We start from the raw sequence: 16,962 nt of genomic DNA on the forward strand, positions 1-16,962 counted from the left end.
CGTGTCCTCTAGGCACTGTCTGGTTAGAGACAGAGGAACTGGACAGAGACACGGGACTCTGGCTGGTAGGTGTTCTCACAGGTGTGGGTTAGCAATCCTGAGACCCCCTCACACGTCCAGCAGGAGCAGAGCTGGACAGAGACGGATAGGAGTAGGGGCGGGGGGCCGGGTCACCAAGAAGCCCGGCAGGCGTTGGCCCTGAGTCAGAGACGTCGGCATGAGCGCATATCTGTGCAAACACAGACACAGACGGACAGACGCAGAGGTGCACACAGGGTGTACGCAGCATGGAGGTGCACACGGGGAGCCCGGGTTGCCCCCTGAGAAGACCCAGAGGCAACGACACCCCAGGAGTGACGAGAACACCCAGCGCCCGGTCTGGCTTCTTATCCCTTTTCCCCCAGACAGCAAGAGCTGGGGCAGGGTGGGGGGCCAAGATGAGTTCTAAGCACCCTGTAGGGCCAGAAAATAAGGAAATACTTTTAAAAATGCAACAAAGGGCATGTCCGAAGGACACAAGCACTAAAGTTGGAACAATCTGAGCAATAAAATAAATAACAGTAGAATGAAATTCTAACCCAAGAATAAAAGAAATCTCCACGAGCCCAGACCCATGAGTGAACACATACATACACAGGGAGGAGAATTCCTATTAAACAGAAGAGTTCCAATGAAAGTAGAACGCTATAAAAGGAGGAGGAGAAACCCTCCCCGTGAGACCAGCCCAGGCACAGCTGGGGGGGCAGAGCCCCTGGGCGGACGCTGAGGATGGAGGGACGGGGTATCTGCAGCCCTGAGGCTCACTGTCTGCTGCGCGGCTCTGACGCTCACCAGAAATGCTCCTCGCTGGGCCTCGGGACTCATTTCCTAGGAGTCTGGGAAGCAGAGGGAACGGTCCCTGCCGGTGGGACACCATGGACACACCCTCCCCAGGTGGATGAGCCCCGCAGATGTCCCAGACCCCCGACAAGGGGACGAGAAGGGTTTCCTCCCGAAAGCCCACCTCCCCAGTCTGACCCCAAGAAACCCCGGGGCTGAGCCAACGTGAGGGTCACCCCACAGAACCACTCTCCCGTCCTCCTCCCAAGGGGTGAGGTCCAGACAAACAAGGGAAGAAGCAGCAGCACAGGCCAGTGGGGACAAAGGGGACAGGACAGTGGGCCGGTCCTGGAGCCGTGGAAGGGGACAGGAGGGCACGTGGGGCCCCGCATCTACCCGCACCGTTGGGAGACCTCAGTGCCGCGCGGATGGATGCCCCCCAGGTGGACCCAGGGCACCCAATCCTGATCCAGACCCCAGCTCTGTCTGGAGAACCGCTGGTGTTGGCAGGATGTGCCTGGATCCTGGGGAGCAGGAGTCGCTCGGCCTGAAGCGGCAGCGACGCAGGAGAGAGAGAACATGAGGCCTCTTGACACCGTCTCCGAGTGGAGCTCAGGAGAGAAGCAGCAGTGGGAACCGTGCTCTCACATGGAGGTGCCGGCCCCGGCCGAGGGCGGCCACACAGGGAGGGAGAGCCGGCCTGTCTCTAAGGAACCCCCAGAACAGTGGCTCCCTGCCTCCTTCGCCTGGACCCCTAACTACTAACACTGTACACGCGCCCAACTGTGCCACCTCCACGCTTTCCCCCACAGCCAGGGACCCTGGCACAGCCCATGTGGGTCAGTGCCGGTCACGTAGTGGCGAGCTCGGGGCCCCGGGACGAACGCTGGGCTGGTCAGTGCTCACCAGGCCCTTGGACTGGACGGGCCGCGCCTTTCCCTGTCCCTTGTATGTGTGTGTATCATCCCCAGGGTGACATCTCCACATTTGGGGAGGACAGCAAGGGGATGACACTGCACACAAGGCTGACTGCCCACCCTGATCACCTGGACAGAGGCGCCCGCCAGGTGTGTTCACTCAAAGCCCCTCCCCCCGCCGTGGGCACTTCTGGGAAAGACACTGTGACATCCGCCACCCTGGCCTCAGATGACCCAGCGCCTCCACCCACAGTGGTGCTGCCCGCCGGTCCTGCAGACAGTCATCTTCCACGTCCGCAAGGCACACCCACCAGACAGCGGGCTCTCGCCTCTTCTCTCCCCTCCTCCCATCAGTCTGGACTCACATTCCTGTGTTACTGATGGGTCATCACCCACAGTTCTCATTGATTTTTGTGCCCTAACCATCCCAGACTGGCCAGTGGGAGCCCCTTCAAGGACACTGGTGGCCTCCGAGCAGCCCCACCGCTGGATCCGGGGGCCCCCGGCACCGGGAGGCCCAGTGGGAGTCTTCTCAAGCCTCGTCCACAACAGCTCCAAGTGGACAACCCAGATCTCCACCAACACAGAAAGGTGAGGAATCTGGGTACACACGTCCAGAGAAATAAGACAGAAAGGCCCACACAACACACGGCAGCCATGCACACCCTGGCGGGTCTCGCAGACACAGAATCAGACACAAAGGAAGCTGCTCCATATCGTTCCATTTAGGTTAAAAAAAAAAAAACCACATAAAATGAGTCTATGCTTTTTGGAGATGCATATTCAGACGGTAAAGCAAGAATGAGGTGGAGGGGCTGCCTCCTGAGGATGAGGACAGGCCGCTGGGCGGGCGTGGGGCGGGTAGTGGCTGCCCAGGTGTCCACCCTTGACTAGATGGTCTGAAACTCGTCTTGTGCACCTTCCTGTAAGTACATCACGCCTCCCAATAAAGGAAGAAGGAAACAAGCCCACCCAGGCAGCTGTAGAGGCACAGGTGCATCCTCTGGGGTACAGGTGGGGCTGGGGTGTCTGCAGAGCCCTGGCTCCCAGCTTTGTCCTCCGGCCCCTTGACATGAAAGGGCACCTTCCCCCTCAAGGGCCACTTTGGAGGCTTGACTTCCAAACACAGCTGGGCCCCGGCCTCTAGTGCAGCATCCAAGCACCTGCGCGGTCTGCGCCTGCCTAGGCGGGGCCCCCACAGCGCCATCCACCATGCACATGCGCAGGGCGCCCCTGGAGTTGCCGCCCCGCACAGCACCAGCCAGCTCTCCAAGGGGTGGAACTCCCGGCCTGAGGCTCCCCAAGGCCAGCCCAAGGTGCGCAGAGGAGCATGGGGCCCAGAAGGGCCTACACCTCGGCTCAAACCTCAGCAGGAAGTTTCCAGCAGCTTTGTGGGGTCCTCAGACACAGCATCCACTCTAATCATCAGGGAAAGAGCAAAGCCATGCGAGGACCCCTGCAGTGAGGGGTGCATCTGGGCAAATGGGCAGGGAAGGAGCAGGGCTCTGAGACGGATGGACAAGCACACACACCCAGGGTACGGCCTCCAGGACTTCTGGGGCCTCAGCCACCTGCAGGGAGTGGGAGCGGCTTCAGTCCCACACAAAAGTGCTTTGAAGCCACTGGGGGCCCAAGAGGCCTTGTTTTCTGGGGACTGGGCTCCACGGTACCCAGGTGTCCAAGCTCCAAGTCCAGAGCAGGAGAGCAGAACCGTCCGGGAGTTCTGGGGCAGAGGGCGCCCGGGAAAGCCCTCTTTGACTTGGCAGATTTCTGGCGGGGGTGGGAAAGCTGGGACCCCTGTACAGGGGCAGATGTCAGGGCCGCCCCAGACAGCAGTCGCTCTGGCTGCCAGGTGGCCCCCACTCCCTCCTGTCCGTGCCCTGCCCTCACCATCCCTCTCTCCAGGGGAAGGAGGGAAGCCCCCTGACTTACTCCCTCACCCACCAGCGCCCTCTTGCTGCCTCCTGGCCCGCCTCCCACCTGGGGCCCCAGCCCGTCACCTCCACAGGACCCTCCCTCACTGCTGCCCAGCCCCCAGACTCCCCAGTCCCGGCCCACCATGGCGTCAACACATGCAATCTCCTCTGCCACGGGGCCAGACCCCTCGCTCTGCCATCTCCCACCCACCCACACTGGCAGCCCCAGAGTTCCACTGCCCTGGCACCTGCACGGCCTCCCGGTCTCCCCTGGGGCAGCCGCACTGGGCAGGGAGCGGGGCCCCATCAGCCTGGGTGAGCTTTAGGCTCAGCTCTGTGCCACCCTGGCGACTAGTCCTCCCTGCCTCGCGGGAAGGTGGCTCCATGGCCAGGGAGAAGGCTGCGCTGCAGAGCAGCTATCAGGACACCAGGGCCCGCGACCTGCAGGAGGGAAGCGGAGGCTCCTCCAAGTACTGGCCCCCAGCCCTCACCCTGGGGGCCCCAGCAGGCCAGGGTGGGCTCGGACAGAGCCGTCCTAAGCGTCCATCAGGCTCTTCTCAATGGGCACCCGCCCGGAAGGCCCACACACCCGGGCTGCGCTGCCCTCGACAAGTCACCCGGTTCTGCCATTGTTGGGGCCGTCCTGCCAGCTGGGGGAGGCCACGAGGGCCTCCCCTGGAAAGCTCACGGAACCCCCCTGAAGGCCACAACCTGGCTCACTACCACCAAGACTCACCTGAGGAGCTGGGGCCCCTGGGGCAGTGTCTGCAGCCAGGTCACACACTGGCCCCCATGGCCATCCAGGGTGGCGACCACCCTCCGTGTCTGCAGGCTCCAGATGTGCACCAGCCCGCGCAGGGACCTGTTCAGACAAGCGCCAGTCAGGTTCGGGCATGGTGGGGAGCGGGCTGGACACCACGCAGCCAGTGGGTCAGGTGCTCCAGCCAGCAGCTCCCAGCTCAGGGGACAGCTCTGAACACACAACCAGGGGACACGTGCTCCTCTTACAGGGAGGACGGCAGGGCCCTGGGCAGCCTCTTCTCTGGAGAGGTGGGGAGGCCTCCACTGACAGTGCCAGCTGCCTGGCATCTCTAACGGAGACCGTGTCCCTGCGTCCTCCATGGGGGAGGCCCAAGGGGACAGCACGTCGAGGGCTCTGAAAGGGCGAGTGCCCAGGTGATGGGCAGCCTGAGCCCCTTACCCCCTGACTTTACCCTGGGCCGGGGGTACTCACCCTGAGAGGAGCAGCGGGCGCCCCTGCCCCTGGGCTCCTTCGCAGAAATGCAGTGCGTGCACCGCCGACTGGGCGCCTCGGAGGACAAACTGGGGGTCTGGTGGTGGGAGAGGCGGGGCCGCCATGCTTGTCAACTGGGGACTGAGGAAGGGCGTGAATGACTCACCTGTCCTCCTTCGGGAAGGCACAGGAGCGTCCCTGGATGCTGCCCACCCCTGCACCTTCTGTCCCAACAGGTACCGTCCCCAGGCAAGGGCAGCAGTGCCCACACCCCTCACCAACTTGGGCAGGGTCCCCCTCGTCCCAGCTGTCCACACACCGGGAGCACTCATCCTGCCCTCTGCCCAGGCCTCGCTCCAGCTTCTCCCTCGGGGGGCCCTCCCCAACGAGCCCCCCCAGCCAAGTCAGAGGTGTGTGGGGTCTCTGGTCTTCGTCACATGGGCTGCAAACACGGCCCGCCAGGTCCCGGTCCTGCTCATCACAACCTCCAACTGTTACAGCCACCCAAGGAACCATCCGGTGAGCTGCTCTAGGCCTCCCAGGCTCAGGTTTGAAGTGTTCCAGAGCCTGCACGCTGCCATCAAGGGGCAGAAGGGCCGGCACAGGGGTGTGTGGGCAAGGGGCGGGGCCCAGTTACCCGGCCACTCCCCTGGAGGGCTGCTCTCAGAGGACAGACCCTTCCTCAAATCACTGGTCCTGTGTGTAAGGCCTACTGGGCCCACCCACCCCAAAGGAGAAGCTGCCAGGGTCCCCCCCGAGCCCACCCCAACCACGCCACCCCAATCTCACAGGCAGCCAGGGCCACGTCTGTCTGCCCGCAGGCCCTGGGCCGGGCCGAGGGTGCAGAGGGCACGGCTAGGAGCGGACCCCCCGGGAGCTGGGGCAGCTGGGGGGCCTCTCCTGCTGGGCTCTGGGACAGTCCCCACCCAGCCTGCACACAGCAGGGGGGAGGCGCCCACACCGCCGCCAGAGGGGGGAAGTGAAAGGGCCGGAGTGGGCCGTCGGGAAGGGGCTCCGGGGGCAGAGGGACAGGCCACCCCCGCATAGGCTCCCACCGTGCAGCCCCCCAACACACACACGTGCTCACACAGGCGTGCGCGCACACACACACACACACACGCAGGCAGCACGGTGGCCCTGGGCAGCGCCAGCAGAGACCCAGCCCACACCTGCCACCTGCCTGCGGCCTGACGGGCGTTTCCAGAACCTCACCGCACCAGGCTCGCTCCCAGGTGATGAAATCAAGTCCTCCTCCACTGTTTTCCCCGGACGTAGGGAATAAACCCGTCATGTTGTTACAACAGCCGGACGCTCAGGCCAAGACGAAGCCTCCGCAATTAAGGGCTCCATCATTTCAAGCAATTAAAGTAAACACTTTATTTGAAAACTAATTAATTCTAGCTACATATTTTTCCCATGACAATACTCTATGATGACTTGATTTATGACGTCTAATTATTCTTTATTAATCTAATTGAGAATAATCATATTATCCTACTTCCTGGCACCAGGCCGCCCGGTGAGCACGATGGCCGCCCACAGGCCTTGCCCCCCGCCAGCCTTGCCCCCCTCTCCACTGGCCTGTCATTCTCCCCCCACCCAGAGGGCAAAGGAGCCTGAAACTTAATCCATGGAGCACAACTTTGGGTTCTGCGAGACACATTCCTTTAAAAATTAAAAAGAGAGACAGTCTGACAGCCTTTCCACCATTGCTACAAATGCCCCCAGAGCCCCCGAGTCCCGGCCCACAGACGGAGGACAGCCGCAAGGTTACTCCTGTGGAGGGGGGGACCCGGCCTCCCCACTACCCTGGTGTGGGAGCAGTGTGCAGCGTGGGCAGGGCCACAGAGCCTGCAGCTGGCCCTGTCCTAGGGCACCTGCTGCCCTAGGGACCTCGAGTCCCAGGTCCACGAGGGACAAAGTTTGAGCCCTCTGGAGGTGGGTAATCTCGAAGGAGTATCCCCTACGGATGAGGTCCCCGGGGCCATGGGCTCAGTGTTAGGCTGAACCAGAACCAAAGCTGTGCTCGGAGACTCCAGAATGTCACCGCCCTCAGCTCTCTGCCCCAAATCACAACACCTTGGGGCCCCCCAACTGCAGTCTGTGCATCTCTCAGAAGGACCCCTTCAACCCAGGCCTCAGTGAATTCACAGGAAAAACCCTAAGAAATGCCAGCTCCCAGCCAACACTCGTAAAAGCAGAAAAGGAGGCCCAGCACTGCGAGGACCAGGAGCACCAGGAACCGCAGGCGCAGACCTGGATCCGACCAGAGAGTTCAGGTCTGTGAAATACAACGCTTCACGGCTTTAAAGAAATAAAAAGATGGAACTGAACGTACAAGCAGAGAGCATCACCTCTCAGATCTGGAAAATGACCTGACTGGGGAAAAGCTATTGGGAGCAGGAGACCTGCTGTGCCTACAGGTCGTTTATGAATCACAGAGGAAATGCTCCTTCATGAGGGGACACCGGGCTGTCACCACCGGCACCATCCTTGAAGCGGGCCACCCGCAGTAAACAGCCTGCATCACTCATCTCCCAAGGGCCCATCGCCATCCACCTCTGCCAGCAACGTGCGGAAACCTCCAAACATACCCACCAGGGGCCCAGACAGGACACCCAGTTCAGACTCATGGCAAAGGTCAAGGTCAAGAGAAACAGCGAGAGAAACAGCAGGGTGACTCTTCTAAATTCAGAGACTAAAGAGCATGTCTACCAAATGCAACGTGTGAACCTTGATTAGATCCTGATCAGAAACGGGGACCACAACTGGAGGAATCTGAATACAGGCTGCAGATAATATAGAATTGGTATTGCTAAGTTTCTTGGGGAAAACAATGGTATTTTATGTAAAAGAGTGTCCTTATTCCTAGGATACAGTATTTTAGGGATGAAATGTTATGTCTGCAATCTGTTTTCAAACGTTTCAGAAAAAAAACCCTCGACCTGTGTCTAGCTACATACAAGTACACAGGCAGAGAAGTAAAGCAAATGTGGCAAAATGCCCGCCGTCGGTGAACACAAGTACTCACTACTCCACACTTGCCACAAACCCACACGGGACTTGTATCCAGAATAGATAAAGACACAGATCAATACCATAAAGAAGCAAACACCAAACGTTAAATGAGCAAAAGACTTGAACAGATGTTTCACAAGAAACATAAATACCCAACAAACACAGGAAGAGATGTTTAACCTAATTAATAATCTTGGAAATGCCTGTCAAACCCTATTGTGAAATAACTGCACTCCTAGCAGATTAGCCAAAAATTAAACAGCCTGGTAAATGCTGACCAAAATGTGGGGCAACTGCAGCCGTGTACCACGTTGGAGGGGCCTACATGGAAACAATCACCATGGAAAACAATCAGGGACCACCTGGCACGCCCTATGACTCAGCAACCCCACGCTTAAACACCCTAAAGAAATTTGCACACTTGTACACAAAGACTTGTACAAGAGTGTTCATAGCAGTATTGTACATAATAATAAAAACTAGAAACAACCCAAATGACCATCAACTGCAGAATGGAATGCTTCTGGCACATTCATATGACAGAATACTCCACAGAACTGAAAATGAATAAACTCCAGTGTCACACGGAAGAAGTTCAAAATCATGATTTTCTTCAAAAGACATTAAGGAAGTAAAAAATGAGCCTAGAAACAAGGATAAAATAGTTGCAACATATATCTGATAAAGGACTCATACTCAGAATATGTGTCAATAAGAAAAACAAGTTAAAGTGATTCCAAAAGGCTGAAATTAAAGATAGACAAAGGAATGTCAGGCAAATGGAAACAGTAAGAAAAAAGGAGTTGAAACACTGACATCAAAATTTAATTCTAGGGACTTCCCTGGTGGTGCAGTGGTTAAGAATCCGTGTGCCAATGCAGGGGACACAGGTTCGAGCCCTGGTCTGGGAAGATCCCACATGTCGCGGAGCAACTAAGCTCGTGCACCACAACTACTGAAGCGTGCCCGCCTACAGCCTGTGCTCCGCAACAAGAGAAGCCACTGCAATGAGAAGCCCGCGCACTGCAACAAAGAGTAGCCTCCGCTCGCCACACTAGAGAAAGTCCGCGTGCAGCAACAAAGACCCAACATAGCCAAAAATAAATAAATTAATTAATTTTAAAAAAAGTTTAATTCTAGCCAAAAAGCATCAGATTTGACAAAGCCAGACACTTTCTAATACTAAGCTGTGGTTCACAATGAATGTATGAACATCTATGTACTAAGTAACAGAAACAACACCTTTATAAAGCACAAACTACAGGAGATGCAAAGAGGCACAGAAAAAAACTCACTAGTAATTGGAGAATGTAATATACTACCATCAGTACAAGTCAGACCAAGTGACAAAATAAGTAAGGAGACAGAAGACTCAACAAGGTAAACAGTATGGAACTGTAGGGAACTCCACACTCTGACAACAGACACTACACCTTCTCTTCAAGGGCACATGAATGCATTCTCTGTGATCATATACTGCGTCACAAAGGAAGCATCAGTAAGTTCCGCAAAGAAGAAGTATTAACATTATAAACAATATTCTATGATCACAGTGCAATTAAACCAAAAAATTAACAAAATAAAAACCAAAAAGATCTTTCCAACTAAAAATTTTTTTAAATTTATTAAATGACTTCTAGGTAAAAGGGGAAATACTTAAACCACTAATTTTTTTAAATGACAAAACATTACATACCAAGATTCATCAGATATATTTAAAGCTTTGGTCAGAAGAAGAACAGAGATTGATATCACTTATCATACAAAAATAGCAAATACAATATTAGCAAACAAAATACAACATCAAATTAAGAACATAATACATGCTGACCAAGTGGAATTTATCCTAGAATGCAAAGTTGGTTCAATTAGGAAATCCATTAATGTCATACATCATATTAATAGACTTATGAAGAAAAAGCATATGATTATCTCCATAGATGCTGAAAAAGCCTTTGACAATTCAATACCCATTTTTAATTAAAACACTTAAGCAAACAGAAACTGATGGGTTTCTTAAAAATGATTATAATACACACACACACACACACACACACACACACACACACACACACACACCCTCCTTAGTTCTAAAGCCAACACATTACTTATGAAGAAATATCGGAGGTATTTCTATTAAGATCAGGATACCCACTGTCTACACTACTAGTCAACATTGTATGGGAGGTTTAAGCTGATTCAGTTAGACAAGAAAAATCAATTAGAGGCATATGAATTGGAAAAGAAGATGTTAAATTCTCTTCCAGATGACATGATGGTATACACTGAAAGCCCTAGATAATCAATGATAAAACAGATCCAAACATTAAAAGAACAGGACTCCCCTGAAGGTCCAGTGGTTAAGACTCTGTGCTTCCACTGCAGGGGTCATAGGTTCGATCCCTGCTCAGGGAACTAAGATCCTGCATGCTGTGCGCCATGGCCGCGGCCAAAAAACAAACAAGCAAACAAACAAACAAAAAAACAAACATTAAAGGAAAACTTCAGTGATAGTAGCAGCAAATAAAACTAGCAAAGAGAACTCAACGGCTTCCATGTACACAAACAATAACCCGTCAGAGAAAATCCCACTTACAATACCAACTAAGAAGATAAAATACTTAACAATAAATTTTTTAACTTTTGCACGTCAAAAGAGATAAAAATCAAAGTATCTTTAAAACACATAAAGTCTTCAAAATTAAAGAAGGACTAAATACCAAATAGAAAATTGGGCAAAAGACATGAATAGACAATTCACAAATGAAGAAATGAAAATGACCCTTAAACATAAGAAAAGATGCTTAACCTCACTCATGGAGAAATGTAAATTAATACCACCTTAAGAGGCTTCTGGTTCCGGCCAGGATGAAGCAGGCTCACTACAGCCTCTCTCCTCTCTATCTGGCCGATTGCAACTAAAAACTCTAGACAAAATATAAACAGCAATTACTTGAAAACTCTGAAAAGTGAACAATAGCAGACAGACTTTGGAGGCCAGCAAAAAGTTGGAGAATTGATCTGAATGGGCACAAGCTTCCTGCTTTTATTTTTATGTCTTGGGGCACTGCCTTGAGGGTGGGTCCAAGTTGCACTGCTGCAAGGCAGTGGTGGCTAAAACTTGGAGAGACACTTTTTCTCTGCACTGAGATTAGTTTAAGTCCTAGTTTGAGTTAAAAACAAGAAATATAGTCAAAAATAGAATAGTCAATAGAATCCTAGATTCTAGAAATCTAGAATCCTAGAATCTAAAAAGTTAGGGTTCGACTCCCTGATGGCCTGTGTTTCTCTTCTCTCTTGGCCCTGCCCCAAAGATGGGCCCTGGACACGGAGCTATGTGGAGGAAGTAACTCTGAGAGACCCCTGTCTTTCTGGCCAGAGGAACCATGGAGAAAGAACCCTGCCAGATCCTATGTGGGTATGAGAATGGCAGAGAGGAGAGAGCTAAAGAAAAAGATCCCTTAATTCTGTGAATGAACCCACAAAAGCCCCAGGCTCTTCTCTGAGCTGCATACGTGTGGGATAGACCCAAAGCAGCATCAGCTTTAAGACCTGAACTAGGACCTAAACCACTGCCCAAGTCTCAGGCTGACCCCAGAGTGGCTGGTGAGTGGGACAGACCCAAAGCAGTGTATCAAGAGCCTTGAAAATGGAAATGAGAGTAAAACTGTAGCCCACAGAGGGTGAGACAATCTAACTGGGTTGAATGCCTGTTAACACGAAACTCAACATTCTCCGGAGGACCCAATGTAATACCCGGTCCAGGGTATGTCTAGGATACAACACAAAATTATTCAACACACAGAACCAGGAAATGAGGTCAATTCTCAAAGGAAACGACAATTTACAGATGCCAACCTCAAGACAGTTCAGATGTTGGGAATATCAGATAAAGGGCTTTTTTTTCCCATAAATTTATTTATTTATTATTTATTTATTTATTTTTGGCTGTGTTGGGTCTTCATTGCTGCGCGTGTGTTTTCCCTAGTTGCGGCGAGTCGAGGCTACTCTTTGTTGCGGTGCGCAGGCTTTTTATTGCCATGGTTTCTCTTGTTGTGGAGCACGGGCTCTAGGTGCACGGGCTTCAGTAGTTGCAGCACACAGGCTCAGTAGTTGTGGCTCGCGGGCTCTAGAGCGCAGACTCAGTAGTTGTGGCACACAGGCTTAGCTGATCTGCGGCATGTGGGGTCTTCCCAGACCAGGGCTCGAACCTGTGTCCCCTGCATTGGCAGGTGGATTCTTAACCACTGCGCCACCAGGGAAGTCCCAGATAAGGGTTTTAAAGCAGGTTTTATGATTATACTCCATGAGGCAAAGGTAAACACACTTGAAATGAATGAAGGAAAGTTCCCAGCGGAGAGAAAAATTTTTTTAAAAAAAGGAAGTTCCAGAACTAAATAGTACAATATCTGAAACAAAGACATTCAATAATGGAATCAGGGATGACAAAGGAGAGAGTCAGTGACATGAAGACTGGTCAACAGAAATTATCCAATATAAGATCAGAAAGAAAAAAGACTAGAATAAATGATTAGAGCATCAGGGACTGCAGAATAATAGAAAAGGTCTAACATTCATGCATGGGAGTCTGAGGAGGAGAGGAGATGGGGTAGGAAAATTACCTGAATAAATAATGCCCGAAATGTCACGAATTTGGGAAAAGACACAAATGTATAAATTCAAGAACTCAATGAATCATAAGCAGGATAAACTCAAAGAAAACCATACTCATATCATAATTAAACTGCTGAAAAATAACAGCAGTAAAATCCTGACAGTAATGGCACATTACACATAGGGAAATAATCATCTGTGTGAACGTGAATTTCATATCAGAAACCATGAAAGTCAGAAGACAGTCGAACATCTTTAGAGTAAACAAAAGAACTCTACATCCAGCAAATTATCTTTTGGGAATGAAGGCAAAATAAAGGTATTTTCAGGTGAAGGAAAACCAAGAGAACTTCTTGCAGGAAGAAATCCTCTAAAAGAAATATTAAAGAAGGTTCTACAGCTCAAAAGAAAGATCAGAAAGAAATGTGGAACTCCAAGAAGATAGAGGAAGAGAAATAGTAAACATAAAAGACAAATTTCCACCTCTTAAGTGAACATGTATATTGTTGGGGTTTGCAATCTGACAGCTATAACATTAAGGGGGGAGGGTAAGGGGACCCATATGGATGTAAGGCTTCTAACTATTAAAAACATAATATATAAGAGATATAGACAAAAAGCTAACAGAAAATTTAAACAGAGTATTTGAAAATATCCAAATAATCCAAAAGAAGGAGGTAAAGAAGGGACAGAGGGCCAAAGCATCAGGAAAATGAGAAAACAAAATGGAAGACCTAAATAGAACCATCAAAATGACTACAATAAACATAAATGCTCTCAACATGCTATTGTAAGACCCAACAACTATAAGCTATTTTTAAAAAAGCCTGACTGTAAATTATCTAGAAGAAACCTACTTTAAATATAAAAACAGAGGACCTCCCTGGTGGTCCAGTGGTTAAGACTCTGTGCTCCCAATGCAGGGGGCGTGGGTTCGATCCCTGGTCAGGGAACTAAGATCCCGCATGCCACACAGCGTGGCCAAAAAATAAATAAGTAAATAAAATAAAAAAATAAAAACATAGATAAATTGAAAGTAAAAATATAAAAGAGATATACTATACAAATGACAAAAAAAAGGTGTAATGGATACATTATTATCAGACAAAGTAGACCTCAAAACAAGGACTATTAACAAGGAGAAGAAAACACACAATGACACAAGGCATCAATTCATCAAGAAGACATAAAAGTCCTAAACATGTACTCCGCTAACAGCAGAACTTCACAATGCATGAAGGAAAAACTGATGGAAATGAAAGCAGAAGTAGACAGATACATAATCACAGCTGGAGACTTAAACTCCTCCTCAGGAATCAACTCAACAAGTGGCCAGAAAATAGTACAGGAGACCTAATACTACTACCTGTCTACTGGACTGAGCTGACATGAAGTGAACATTCCACCAACAGAACAACTCATACTTCTCAAATATACATGGAACGTTCATCAAGATAGACCATATCCTGTGTTTTAAAACAAACCTTAAGGGCTTCCCTGGTTGTGCAGTGGCTGGGAATCTGCCTGCCAATGCAGGGGACACGGATTCGAGCCCTGGTCCGGGAAGATCCCACATGCCACAGAGCAACTAGGCCTGAGCGCCACAACTACTGAGCCTGCACTCTAGGGCCTGTGAGCCACAACTACTGAAGCCCACGTGCCACAACTACTGAAGCCCACACACCTAGAGCCCATGCTCCGCAACAAGAGAGGCCACCGCAATGGGAAGCCCGCACACCGCAACGAGGAGTAGCCCCCACTCGCCGCAACTAGAGAAGGCCTGTGCGCAGCAATGAAGACCCAATGCAGCCAGAAAAAAAAAAAAAAACCTTAAAAAATGTAGAGGAACCTTTGTTACTATGTGAGGTGACAGATGTTAACTGGACTGATCATGGCAATCATTTTGCAATATATACAACTATCAAATCATTATGTTGTATACCTGAAACTAATACAATGTTATATGTCAATTATACCTCAAAAAAATGTAGAAGAACCAAAAGCTCACAATGTTCTCTGACCTTATGGATTTAACCTGGAATCAATAACAGAAAGACAACTGGAAAAATCTCCAAATATTTGGAAAACAAACAACATGCGTTTAAATAATCAATGGGCCAAAGAAGAAGTCCCAACAGAAATTGGAAAATATTTGAACTGAATAAAAATGAAAATATAAAATATCAAAACTTGTCAGATGCAGCTAAAGCAGGACTTCAAGGAAATTTATAGTATCAAATGCCAAATTAGAAAAGAAGAAAGAGGGAATTCCCTGGTGGTCCAGTGGTTAAAACTCCGTGCCTTCACTGCAGCTGGCCTGGGTTCAATCCCTGGTTGGGGAACTAAGGTACCACAAGCCTCATAGTGTGGCAAAAAAAAAAAAAAAAAAAAAATTAAAATAAAGGTTTTCTTTAAAAAAAAAAGAAAGAAAGAAAAGAAGAAAGGTCTCAAATCAATGACCTAGCTTCTACCTCAAGAAACTAGAAAAGAGAAGAAAAATAAGCCCAAAGCCAGGAAAAGGAAGGACATAATAAGGTCAGAAAAGAAATAAATAAAACATAGAATTGTAAAACTACAGAGAAAAATCAGCAAAACCAAAGATTGGTTCTTTAAAAAGATCAATAAAATAGATAAATTGCTAGCTAGCCTGACAAATGAAAAAAGAGAAGAAACAAATTATAATAATGGAAGAAGGGTTATCACTACAGACACCACTAACTTTAAAAGGAGGATAAGGAAATACCGTAAACAACTCAGTGCACATAAATCCAACAACTTAGATGAAATAGAAATTGAAGACCACAGACTAGGGGGTTTCTAGGTCACCTAGAAGAAATGACCCGAATAGCCCTATAGCGACTAAAGGGATTGCATTTTTAGTTAAAATCCTTGCAAAGAAAAGAAAACTCCAGCCCACATGACTTGACTGGCATATTCTACCAAACATTTGAAGAGAAAATAGCCCCAGTTCTATATAATTTCTTCCAGAAAACAGAAAAAAAGGGAACATTTCCCAATTCATTTTGAGGCCAGCACGATCCTCATACCAAAACCAGATAAAGACAGTACAAGAAAAGAAAACCACAAGCCAATACCCTCATGAATACAGATGTAAAAATCCTCAAAAAAAATGTAAATCAAATCCAGCAGTATATAAAAAGAATACACTATGGGGGCTTCCCTGGTGGCCCAGTGGTTAAGAATCTGCCTGCCAGTGCAGGGGACATGGGTTCGAGCCCTGGTCCAGGAAGATCCCACATGCTGCGGAGCAACTAAGCCCGTGCGCCACAACTACTGAGCCTGTGCTCTAGAGCCTGTGAGCCACAACTACTGAGCCTATGTGCAACAGCTACTGAAGCCCGCGTGCCTAGAGCCTGTGCTCCGCAACGAGAGAAGCCAGTGCAATGTGCACAATGAAGAGTAGCCCCCGCTCGCCACAACTAGAGAAAGCCCGCGCGAAGCAACAAAGACCTAATGCAACCAAAAATAAAAATAAAAATAAAATAAATAAGTTTAAAAAAAAAAGAATACACTATGACCAACTAGAGTTTATTTCAGGAACGCAAAGCAGATTCAATATTCCAAAATCAATAGAGATAACTCCATCACATTAACACACTAGAGAAGAAAAAACACAAGACCATATCAGCTACACTGATACAGAAAAGGCATCTGGCAAAATTCAACATCCATTCATGATTTTTAAAAACTATCAGTAAGCATGATCCACAATAGAAAAACGGATAAATTTCATTTCAAGAAAATTAGAAACTTTTGCTCTTTGAAAGATGATGTTAAGAAAATGAAAAGACAAACTACAGACTGGGAGAAAATATTTGTAAATCATGCATCCACAATATATAAAGAATCCTCAAAATTCATTAGGAAAGTAAAGAAAAAGTAAATAAAAACAGAAAGTAAATTTAAAAAGAAATGGGCAAAAGATGTGAATAAACACTATAGCCAAGAAGATATGCAAATGGTAAATTAGGACCTGAAAACATACTCACCAGCTTCGGTCATCAGGGAAACGCAAACGAAAGCCACAGTCACATGCACTACACGCTTACGGGAGCGGCCCACATTAAAGACTGACCACACCCCTGGCTGCTGGGAAGCACGTGAAGCAAAGGAACTCTCCTATGAATATACTGGAACAATGGCTTTGGAATAAAGTGTGGCTGTTTCTCCAAAAAAAGTCCCAAACTGGGAACAATCCAAACATCCATCAAGGCTGAACAAACGGTGGTACACCCATTTTCAACAACAAAGGGGCACTGATCACGCCTCCCCACGAATCAACCTCAAAATCCTATATCGACTAAAAGCAGCCAGAAAAAAAGAGTAAATACCCTATTCTATTTACATAAAATTCTAAAAAGTGCAAACTACCCAGTAGCGACAGGAAGCAGGTGAGTGGCACCTGGGGAGGGGCGCTGCAGGG

General features: G+C 49.2%; 1 protein-coding gene across 1 annotated transcript in view; it reads right to left on the bottom strand.

The window, feature by feature from the left end:
* The window catches only part of GNB1L (G protein subunit beta 1 like), a 45,751-nt gene that overhangs the window by 16,978 nt on the left and 11,811 nt on the right, over positions 1-16,962 (bottom strand). The window contains exons 4-5 of the mRNA XM_068563162.1: positions 4,887-5,027; positions 4,389-4,514 (exon numbers count right to left, since the gene is read on the bottom strand). Of these exons, the coding sequence (XP_068419263.1) occupies positions 4,389-4,514; positions 4,887-5,011 (251 nt within the window). The 5' untranslated portion in view covers positions 5,012-5,027. The remainder of the gene's footprint in view (positions 1-4,388; positions 4,515-4,886; positions 5,028-16,962) is intronic.

Source organism: Eschrichtius robustus, chromosome 14 (genome assembly GCF_028021215.1).
Source record: "Eschrichtius robustus isolate mEscRob2 chromosome 14, mEscRob2.pri, whole genome shotgun sequence".
Lineage (NCBI taxonomy): Eukaryota > Metazoa > Chordata > Mammalia > Artiodactyla > Eschrichtiidae > Eschrichtius > Eschrichtius robustus.